Here is a 12,681-nt window from a genome sequence, read left to right as displayed (position 1 = left end):
ATATAAATTGATTTTTTTTATGAATTTTCACAAATATGATCTTTTAGCACATTGTAAATTTAATAGAATTTTGAATTATAAAATGATAATTTTTAAAACAATGTAAAAAGAATTGGAAACATTGCCATAACAAATTTAATTCAACTTAGAGAACGTGGAGAAAAATTCTGTAGTCCTTTTAAATTTAGTGATGAAAAATGATGTTAAGGCCAATTAATAAGAAAGAAGAAATTCAAGAAAGTTCCGGGACAAATTAATTTCAATAAGAGTGATTTTGAATTCAAATATTGTAAAACACGTTAATGTTAGTAGAATCGATTCGGAACACTCTAGCCAAACTGAATAGCCAAACTGAGTTTAAAACCAAATCAATTGATTCGTACTACAAAGAAAACCTCGTTCATTTCAACTACAGGCTAGAATACAAATAAGAAATACGACAAAAATTAAAGCCGGATAAAACTTACGTTTGAAATGTCGAACTTAAAAAATTTTATCCCATCATAGTGCCTGCAAAATCAGTCAAAAATTGAGATTTAAATATTGAATCCAATGAATTATCCTAATTACTTCATTCTTCAGATATTGTTCGGCTGAAGTCGGCTCATCTTCAAATACTGTCAGCTCAATAATAACAAGGTGAAAATTAAATAACCTGTTCATTTAAAACATGAATGCAAAGTGAATCTTCTGCTCCAATTATAAATGCACAAAATTTGTATATACCGTGATTCAATAATTTTATTAAAATGCCTTAAAGCTTTCGTTTTATTTAATTGCAATGTCTTTCCGGTTATCAAATCATTTGTGTTGTTTATACAAAAGCATTTTTTTTATAAAATCTTCAAAAAAAAAAAAAAATTTAATTCAAATCACAATCCAATTTTCTTCTCTTTTATTTCTTTTTATTTTGTCCATTTCCTCTCTTTTATTTTGACAACAAACCAATTATCATTATCAATACAATTATTACTATTCTTGTAGTATCTTTTTTCTGCTGCTCCTGCTATATTATTACTGTTGTGACTTTGACTTTCATCAATGCATTTTTTCAATGTATTGATTATCAAGTTTCAATATAATTTTGCATTTTATTCTTTTATGTTTTATTTCCCTCCAATAATAATGATGTGAATGAATGTCTTTAACCTCATAACATTTAAATATTGCAATAAAATTAAAAAGAGCAAACAATTTGCAATCTTGGACTCTAAAAATAACCCAATAAATTAATAAGAAATAAAATTTCTCGTTCGAGAAATGAAAATTATTTTTAAAAGACAACCTTCCATAAATGGTTTTCAAATGATTAAATAGGTTCGTTCTATTTATTTGTAATTAAATATCACAGAGAGTTCAACAAATATTCAGGAAAAATACAAAAATTCAAATATGAAAGGCGTAATATTCTAAACTAAACTGTGATATATGTATTTTGTAAAATAGTGTACGAAAGAGCGATATTGGTGTAAGAATTCATTCTCGTTTAATTCAGCGATTTCCCATTAAAACTGCAATTATATATTTGCCAAATTAATTCATACCGTAAATTTATTCAGAATTTTATTTAATTTTTTATAAATTTTAACATAATTATTAGAAATAATGAAAATGTTTTATTAATTTTAAGGAGACGCCCTTTATAAAAATGTCAACACAATTCAAATTAAATCGCCTTGTTGCTGTGTAAAAAAACTCTCAAAAGAATCGTATACTTATATCGTAAATTTTTAAAAGATTGTGACAAGTTTAAATAATAAAATATGGTGGTAAGTGCGTAAATGCAAACATATATATATATATATATAATAAAAAGAGATAGAAAAACCAAAAAAAGAATATAAAAACAAGCAAAAAAGAAGAAAAAAAAATTACTTTTAATTGAAATTGATTTGATGGATAACGCCAAAGAAAAATAGGGCCACGATCAAGTTCAGCATAAAGAAATAAGAAAAACAGGAAAACAACCATGCAAATTTATAAAATAAATACGAATAAGAGAAAATGTCTCTCATGTCCACTAATAAGTACATACATACATACATATACGTGTGTGTGTACACATGGTATATGCATCTGTGTATGGCATATAAAGTAGGTTTAAGTTGCAAATTAACGGGGAAATAATAACCTCATAATATGATAATTTTTTTTTTATTTTTAAAATGCTGACATCTTTTAAAAATCTTAAAAATTTTTGCATAATGGACAACCTGATTTTTCTTATAATATTGCAACAAAAAGAAGTCTAGATACATTTTATACCCTACATACCCAAGTTACAATTTTGATTGCTTTTAAATTAAATGCATAGTTCCACTAATTTATACAGTTCACTCTTAATTATGATTCGGTTCAAAATAATCCCTTTAAAAAACACTATCGTTTATTTGATAACTTCTTGTCTCTTCCAGAAGTGAACAAGGAACATTACTTCATACAATTGCAGAATAGATGAGTCGGTGAAACGAATCAATAAAGAAAAATTTAAAAAAACTTTCTGTTCAAACTGCCTTCAAACCTAAGAATATAACGTTTTCTAGGCGCTCCCTCTTAAAAATACCAATTAAATTTCGGAGTAACGATAAAAGTTATTAACGACTGAAATGTTCACTACCTTGCGTTCCACAGAAACTATTTCCAGAAGTTAGTATTGTTTCAACTTCAATCTGCTGATTAAGATTCCTTTAATTTATGCAAAAGATGCTACTAAATAATATGCAACTTTTTAAAATAAGGGAAAGGACCGGAAAAAAGCTTCTGCGACTAGATTAGCTAATTTTCGCAGAAAGTATTCACAGTAGACTGCTGGTACTTAACTATATGAAATGCGTGTAGGGCATAAGTTCTTAGTCGTTAAATATTAACTGAAACATTTTTTCTTCTTACCTTGTTATGAGTATTAATGATAATTTAATTTAGAGAGCAGTTCATATTAATTAAACACCGTTATTCAACATTTTACATTTTATTACAGAAAATATCGTTTAGATAAGTTCAAGAAACCGGTTCGTTCTTTTTTTTGTCATTTCCATTTAAGAGTAAATTTCCTTTTTTCATATAATTCTGTTTCATTCATTTTGAAATTTATGAAATTATAATGAGTAATATGGTGAATAAAGTAAGGTAGCTGCTATCCTGATTATATTAATATTTATTATATTAATTGCTAAGCTGCGTGCGGTGTGCTAATAAATTTATAAAAATTGGTTATTTTTTTATCAGTAACTTGTGTAAAAATTTTTAATATTTTGCTATTAATGAAATAAAAATAATAAATTGCGATGATGTTTCAATAATTTACCGGCATTTAAGAATAGTTATTATAAGCTTGGAATGAATTTAAGTATGGTGAGGAGTTTTAGAACATTATTAGTACAAAGAAGTCTACAAATAATTGTAAACAATGTAAAGTTTTTGGAATAGAAAAAAGTGTATAATGTGCGCCGGTCTCAATAATTTTAGTTTAGTAATTTTAATTTTTAGCAATATCTAAAAATATTAAAAAATATGACTAAATCATATTAATTGTGAGGGGTACAAGTGTGTTGTAAATTGAAGGGGGCGAAAATATTTAATATGATAATTTTTGACATATTTATTGCAAAAATCAATGTTAATTACTGTTTAAATCCATGCTCCTTTCACAAGAACATCCAAAACTTGGAGTTATTCCATCTCACAGAATAAATGTACGAAAACATACCTTTAAACTACTTTAGAGTGTTACATGTTCCCCTAAATGGTAAATTAGTTATTTACGTACATAAAAATAAGAAGAAAATCGGCGTAACAACACAATTCCTAACCCTTCTGAACGCAAAAAGACTGGTAAACTATTTTCAATAAATCGACCATTGTGATTTTAAATCAAATACACTAAATTTTCAATTGCACTTTTAGTAAATAATCGACTGTCTTCCATTTCTACTTGATATAAGAAAATAGAACAAGAGCAATTTTCCACAGAATCTCGAAATCTCAGAACTCGTGTATTTTAAGAGGATTTCCCAGAATCAAGCGAACTTACTGCGAATTCATAATCATCTACGGTAAGATAGCGTAAATCCCATTGACGTTCTTTTTTGGCATTATTTATTTCCACGAGTGTGTGACATTATGTACAAAATACAGTGCAATTGATTTTGCTGTTTCGCTATTGTTCTAAGTTAACCATTCACCGCTTTGGTTATGTTTTTATAATAAGCGAGTTTTCCCCATCAACGCAACATGTTCTTCGTGTTAGAACCTTAAGTAATTATTGTTTCTCATAAATCATCATCTTCTAATCGCAAATATTATCAACAATTGAATGCAGCACATTCAATTGGTAAGTGTAAAATTATTTTTAACTTTGTTTATATATGCAAGTAATTTGCAATTAAAACGGCATTCCTTTTGGACCACCCTTGAAGTATGTCACAATTTATTATCAATTCGCGTAATAAAAATACATGTGTTTTATTTATTTATTATAGGCTTTCTTAACTTCTCAAACTCTTCTTACACTGACAAGCAACATAATAAAATAATTACGATAATTTGAGTGTATTATTTCATATTGTCATCGAACATGTTTTTGAACTTCTCTAATTGAAATAAAGAAAAACAGAGTAAACAAAATTGTAATTGTAAAAGAATAAGAAAAAGAAATCGGGGGTAACAAAATATGGAATCTTGTTTCAAACAACTTTTCAAATCTAGGACAATTTTTTTTTTTTTTATGATTTATTGTGCCGATATTTTTGGATTTTTCTTTTTCAGTTTCTTTTAGGTTGTTGTATAAATTTTTCTAGATTTCAATTTTCTGATTTAATGTTCCATGCTGGAATGATTTTAGAAGAGACCGTAAGTCAAACCTTAAATTATATACCCAATTTTTTTTTTATGAATTCAATTTGAATTTGCTGCTGTTGTTGTTGTTGTTCAAAAATTTCTTGTCCTCGATCTTTTATACTAAAAAGAAACACCATTAAGATTCAAAGTTTGTCATTTTCATTTTCTGATTTTGTATAATTTTTTTTCTGGCTTCGGTTAATCATGGTGACAATTTTGGTCAAAAACGTTTTTGTGTTTTTTATTTCCAAGGTTTTTCAATTTTTATTTTTACAATTGATTTTTTTTTTTTTATTTTCGTTTTGTTTTTTTTTTTATGTTACATTTTGTATGTTGTTAGTAAAAATTTCCAAAAATAAAACACATTTTTTTTTTTATATTTGACTTTGACATATCTTTGACAAACATAACAAAAATTGAAAAAAAAAAAGAGGAATAAAAAAAAAATTTCCCTTTACCATAATAGGGCAGTGTTACGCTCTTCTCAATATTTTATTGGAAAATGAATTTTTTTTCGTTTTTTCGTTTGTTGTTTTTGTTAAAGAAGCTAAAAATATTATTGCCTCGGTTTTCTCATTGAAAATTATGTGAAATATCATGAAAATCATCGACCGTTTGCAATATTTTTTGGATATTTGAATTCTGAAGAGGAAACGCGGTATACAGTAGGTCTAATTTCTTAAATTTACACCTTATTTGAATTCATTTATCTGCTGATCCAATTCGTGTTGTTGTTGTATACGACCAGGGAAAGTTATTGCATTACTAAACGCCTAGTTATTGCATTACTAAAATATAATTTCTAGAAAATCATGATTCTAGCCTGCTAGGAATAATATTTTAATAATGGGAATAACAGAGGCATTAAAAATAATTCGAAAATTGTGTCATACTAAATTTAAAAAATTCTCACTATCTTCTCCACATTTTGGCAACAGGTACACTATTTCTTCGGAACTAAATTCTAAAAGTGATCCCGATACAGTCAATAATATTAATGAATAAATTGATTTGTCAAATTTTTCGCCTAATTTATCTCGAAAAAATTTGGTCCATATGCAATATTTTTACATTGTCTTTAAAAGTTTTATAAATGCTGGTATCAATTTTTTTTATACACGTTTATGTTACACAATGTTCGGCAAAAAGCGTAATAATATGAAAATAACAATTTGAAGTACGGCTCGAATTTACAGAAAAATTTTCGACCACGGCTATTTTCAACAATATTACTTCAATTATATTGAGAATAATTATTCTTTGAAATATTTTCATTGTAGGTGTGTGTTACATTGTAGGGGTACTCTAAAATTATATTGTTTATTTGATATGCAGTACCCTACAATAACACAAATTCACTATACTCTTAGATTTTTAATTTTATTTTATACAGTAACAATTTTGTATTCTTATATAATATATTCTTTATATAGATTCCAAGTGAAATTATTATTATAAAGTTCAATGTATTAATAAATTCAATGACCGTAAATTAAATGAAGGCTATATTGGTATACCATCATAATACTTTCGTATATAATGTGTACATAATATCTATAATATAAATCGAAAGTATTTGTCGAAAAATGAGCATAATAATAAAGTAATTGTATTTCAATAATAAATAATTTAAAAAAAATATGATTGATTGTATAGATTTTTAAATTTATGATTAAAATGAAGTTATTAAAAAAAAAAATATTTTAAATTTTATTGTTATACATATTTAATTCGTACATAAGAGAGAAAACATAATTATGTATATCAAAAATTGTAGTAGACATTATTGATTTTGTCTCTTGCCTCCCAAAATTTCACATTCTTCTGTTGAATATTGTATAATAATGATTAAATTTCTTTTTTAATTCTCTGATAAGGATTTTTAAAAGATATTGAAATTGAAAACAAAAATATGATCTTTCATAATAATATGTTGGGGTATGTATATAGGTATACTCTAGACTTTCTAAGAAATATTATGAAACTTTGAATATTGTTGATAAGTACTTGATTTACTACAAGTCAATCAGTGTCATAAATTAAATTGAGAACAAAACAGAGAAAATTATTTTGTAATGAGTACAAAGTTCGAAATATTTTTTGTGTTGGTTGTTTTGTTCCCACATTTTATTTAATGAAAATATTCACTTTGAGGCTTTTATATTTTTTTCTTATACTGATAAGACTTTTATAATTACTCGGTACTGATTTATTTTTGAAATGTAAACAATAATAAATTCAACTGTCTTGTGAAGTACTTGTTGATGAAGTTTTAAATTAAGACTTAAAACAGAAACATGCGACATTAATTGCAAACCATATGTAGTACGGAAAGGATAAAGAAGGCATAATAACATAAGAAGCCCATTCTCAATAACTCATAATGGAGGAAGAAAAGCAGGCTCGCTTATTAATTTCGCACCAGTTCGAAAAAATTTTTAGAACATAATCTTTTTAAACTGTTCTTTTCCTAAGTCTTCATTAAAATAAACTTGATTGGTATTCCTGTATTTAGTTAACAAAAATTTAATTTTCATTACCGTTCAAAATATTTTTACATTAAAATTTTATAATATGTGCATAAATTTTATTACCTTTTTACATCTGGTGAATTTGGTAAACTTCGACATTTTCGATTATTTTTATTTCCGCCATTATTTGAAGAAGATGAATTACCCATATTGTTAAAAATTTTCGTACAAAATTACATAGTAATTTTAATGTTATAGTGATATTGAATTTTAATTATATAAAATTCACTATTATTTTTAGCACTTTATTTAAACATTTTAATTTTCTTTTGTTAAATTTTCACTTCCACATTTATGCAAAATAATATGACAATAATATTTTTAGTAATTTAGTACAATATTTACTCAAATCTTAACTTGGTTAAGTATTTATGGCACTAGATTTTTTAACTAAATATTTTGATTTAATATATTAAAAAATTTGTAATATTCTTACAAGAAAAACTTATGAAAATTTCTTCATACAGCTGCAGAACAGATGGATAACGTCAAGGCAGAAAAATTTATTAAAAACTTTTTCTCGGCCAACTGGACTCGAATTAGCAATCTACCGTTTTCTAGGCGGACGCTCTACCAACTGAGCTACAATGGTATGAAGAAATTTCTTCTATTTGAAATACACAAAAAAAAAAATTGTAAACAACTAGATCTTGTGTTGATAATTAGCAATTTTTAATATTCAATGAACAGAAAATAATAAAATATTTCAAATTAATTTCTATAATTTTAATGATTATGTTTAAGGATACTTGATTTATTTTCTAAAAACTGGCAGTGAACAAAAATATTGAATTTGATACTATTTGTTATTTTATTTGGCAAAAAAAAAAATAACATTACCAACAAACGTAGGCGTACAAACTAGTTCTGCTTTTAAATATAAACACTTCAATCGAAAAATTCCACACTGCAAATTATTTAAGCATAATATGTATTCAGCCGAATTATATGCAATATATAAAAACTGTTGAATATGCTATTAAAAACAATAAGAAAAATAATATTCTCAGTGCATATTAAACTGATTCTCTTAGTGCAATTCAAGGAATTAAAAAAGTATTGTACAAATCACCCAATTATAGAATATGCGTATGAAAATGAGGAATTGGATGATTTAGCAAAAAAAATCAATTGAAGAACCAACAGATATGACTTACTCTTTTGTTAACACAGATTATGGATAATTAATAAACAAGGCAATTAAAAATTCCGGGAACGAAGAATCATTGAGTATACAAAATAGCAAACATTTAATAATAACAGCAGAATGTGAAATTAAGGGAAGCAAGTGAGCCAAATTTACAATATTCAAGACTTTAAGAGTGAAAGCGAAAATATGTCACAACAATATTTCTGAGTTTTTAAAAGAAATTAATTTTCTTAAGAAACTATGACATTTTAATAAATTATTTGGCAGGGCCTGGTACAAATTTTACTCGAAAAAGACTCTTTACGCTTCATTAAATACCCTTAATATCCTCCCCAGCATAAAATACAGAAGACTCTTGATTTTTTTCTGAATTTAATACAAATTATAAGGTCTGACATAAGGAAAGTCCAACTAGATATATCAAGTAAATTATTAAAAATCTTTAAATTTGTTTTCTGACTAAACTAAAAGAGCAATTCTGAATGTTCTTGTGATCATTTGAAAAATTTTTCAAAAAACTCTTGAAATTTATCGAGGTAGAAAGCGTTTTTAAAGAAACTTTTAAAAATTTAAATAAAAGAACCGCAAAATGCAAGGAATATGAAAAAGTGGTAGAATGCTTAATTAATAAATTTTATTAGACTACACATAAGCAAAATGCAAGAACCCTTTTATTACTTAAATTACAAGTTATGTATGAGCACTATGAGAGTCCAAAATATTTAATATTAATTTTAATTTTCTCTAACCCATTTTGTGTTACTAAAATAAAATAAAAATTTAAAAAAAAAAATAAAAAAAACTGTGCAATTTTGCCAGCAACATTCTTATGGCGTTTTAATAACCCATTAAATAATTTTATTAAACCTCATACAGTAGTGTAAGATCGTTAATTAATTAAAAATTTAAATATTAATTTTAAATTAATCTCAATACAGTAAAATCTTATATTTCTTTAATAAACCTTGTATGGGTCCAAGATTTTTTTTATAAAATTCATTGATTTTTATTAATTGCAGTTAAATATCAATAAAATAAAAATATAAAAATGTAAGAGCTACTTGATAAAAAAATAAAAATTTTTTTGTTTGCTCTTGTAATTTGATTCGTGAACAAAAATCAACACTTAATTTTATACGACAAAAATATAAAGTGGAATTTTTAATATCACCGTCAATATCACCGTCATATATAATCATCACAATCATTATCATCAACAGGAATAACACTATTATCATCATCATTATTATTGTTTCCAAATTCCAATTCAATTATATTGATGACAACTTTAGTCCATACATACAAACAATCAAGGATGTAGTAATATTATATGTACATAAAATGTGCATGGAAAGAGAGGCAGCGAGAAGAAGAAGATACAGAATATTTTCGAGAATTTCATCTGGTTGGAGTTGAAAACAACAAATCATCCGAAGTAAAAATAAAATGACAAGTTTTTGTTCGGTCGTTTATGTACGTCAAGTAGTTGAACATGACATAAACATAAGAACGTTAGTTTTGTTATAATATTATTCAATCATATAGGGAGAGTCTTCCCCAATGAAAAACAAGAAAACAAAAAAAGAAAACAGATATTACAAATAAGTTTGTTTAAGAGTTTTTTCATCAAAATAAATAACAAAAAATAACAAAACGTAAAAAAGGAAATACCGAAAATATCTACGTTAAAGACAGAACTAAAAATTAAACAAATATTCTTAAGGACTACGGACACAAAACCAAACATTATGTAACCCAATATGCATTACGTAACTATTTTTTTTCAAATATAATGTATAAATGTATTCCCCAATGAATTTCTTTAATTTTGCGTCGCCCCGTTAAAAATCTAATTTTAGAATTACTTAACTTAATCATGCTAGAATTTTAATCCATCTAGGTAATTAACAGATAGAAACCGAAATAAATTTTCAGCGGGACTCCTCCTCCTTCGCCTTGTGAGATACTACAAAATAAAGAGTAATATAATACAGTTTCAATAAAAATTTCATCAAGATCAGCTATATGTTAGAATTCATTGAAGAATTGTGTCCCTAATATATGTGATGGGATTCACATACCATAAAATCCAAGCCGTTGATTCAAAAATCTCATTTAAAATCAAATATTCTGAGTGGTCAATTATGTAATATTGGATGGTAAGGAAATTTAGACTGAAACATAACATGAAGGCTGAGCTGCTCGCGAAGGAGGAGACCAACACTCCCAATAAAGAATCAAATTTTTTTTAAGGAATCAGTTCGCAGAGTGCTTGAAAAAGATTTTAATAAAGATTTTTCAATTTGAGCCATAAAAATTGTTAATGACAGAGATCGTTCGGCATTTCCCCATTTTTTAACTTCTATTTACGCAGAAGAGATACTCTATTTCTCAAAACATTATCATACTTCAATAAAATATAGAACTTTTGTTATAATACAAATACGATAAGAAGTCATTATCAAGCCAACAAAACTCCTAATCAAAATAATTTAACCAAAATTATAAAAATGGCAATTACAATTATAATAATTTTCATATTATATGGACTCTTGTCTTAGCACCATTATTCATTTGAACAGTTTTCAGTTTTAACTAATCAAATATACATAATAATATATTTTACGGATGTGAACAATACCACAAAAGAACAACTGTTTCCTGGGAAGAAGAAATTTTATTCCATATAGATATTTCATTATGTTATAGGACTATCTATGTTTACAGTCATCTTCTTCATCAAAATTATCATTTGTTTTTCTTCGACATCAACTCGCATTCATCAATATCAATATCATTTTTTTCTATATATTTAAAATTAATAACAATATAACGTGGGATGATATTCTATTAATTCATAATCATTAAAAATATCCCGTATAGTTAATAAAAGATAAAGGAGTTGTAGCAGCAGCAGCAGCAGCAGTATGAAAATTTTGTTTTATGTATAAAACATATATGGATAATGGAATAATTTAAGTTTGTATAGTGTGTGTGTGTATGTACTCTTTCATAGTAAATTTATTTAATAATTTTTATATTATTGTTATCATTACAAATGAATACAAAAAAAAAATACAGAAATTGTATAAGAAATGTTTATTTATTGTCTTCTAATTTCTTATAAAATTTAATATTTTATTAAGTAGGTGATTCCATATGGTGTATACACTTCAATTTGGCATATAATGTTGAACTAATATTTGTGATCGAAATTATATTGTGTGTAGATAAATGGAGTTGACTTTGGAAATATTTAATATTTTACTGCGATATTTGTGTCACAAATTAAATCCGTTGAAAAATTAATCACTCTAATACAATTTCAATAGAACTTCTTTGAAATTTCCTTGTAATTAACTATAGGCAATTATTTTTTAAACACAGTTTACCATTATAGCTAGATAATTTTGGCTAAAAAAATTTTTAGCGCTCATTGAGTAATTACAAGATATCACTACGCGACTCTGTTGTATAGTTAGAAATATTACATTATAATATGAGAAGATTACGATTGGGTAGGTGCTATAATTAAGATATATTATTCCAGAGTAATGATGCGATAAAACAAATTTTCTATAATCTCCAGTCAATGTTTCAATACCATTTTCATTAATTTATTTAATAATTTTACAAAAAGAGTCACATTATTCCAGGGTCGGATTCCAGAGTCGATGAGTATGGAGCTATTTTGAGCATATAGGGCAATTGTCATGAAATGTAACACTTCTATGATCAGATTTGTTTATTGATTTTAATAATAAGTTTCATGTAGATAAGCTCATATAATGAAGAGCTAAATCGAGGCCACCAAATTGACATTAACGGAGTCGTAATATGTTCAGCCGAAAGCTTGCTTTCATGAATTTATTAAAGTAACCATATTAATAAACTCAACCTGATCACTTACTTTTGTACACAACACACATTCTAACAAGACCCTAACATGTATTTATTTAATAATATATAATATTGTTATCCAATAAAATGTGCATCTTTTAATAATAAAGAAAATTTTATCTCCTTAATTATTGTATTGCGATTGTTATTGTTTGTTTATTTTTTAATTTTATTCCTTCGAAACGAATGAATACTGTACTTCATTAATGCGCTCATGTATATCTAGAGATATTGTGTTCGTCTATACAGAAGCAAGTACATAAA

The 12,681-nt window shown here is 25.9% G+C and overlaps 1 protein-coding gene across 2 annotated transcripts in view; it reads right to left on the bottom strand.

Annotated features, from left to right (window-relative positions):
- Positions 1-7,630, bottom strand: part of LOC129618632 (protein sickie-like) — a 138,400-nt gene extending 130,770 nt beyond the window's left edge. For both annotated transcript variants that reach the window (XM_055533490.1, XM_055533491.1), the window contains exon 1: positions 7,431-7,630. In XM_055533490.1, coding sequence (XP_055389465.1) covers positions 7,431-7,516 — 86 coding nt within the window. In that variant the 5' untranslated portion in view covers positions 7,517-7,630. The remainder of the gene's footprint in view (positions 1-7,430) is intronic.
- Positions 7,631-12,681: the final 5,051 nt, after the last annotated feature.

This window comes from Condylostylus longicornis, unplaced genomic scaffold (assembly GCF_029603195.1).
Source record: "Condylostylus longicornis isolate FDR11 unplaced genomic scaffold, ASM2960319v2 ptg000009l, whole genome shotgun sequence".
Classification (NCBI taxonomy): Eukaryota; Metazoa; Arthropoda; class Insecta; order Diptera; family Dolichopodidae; genus Condylostylus; species Condylostylus longicornis.
This window is presented reverse-complemented; position numbering and strand designations above follow the sequence as displayed.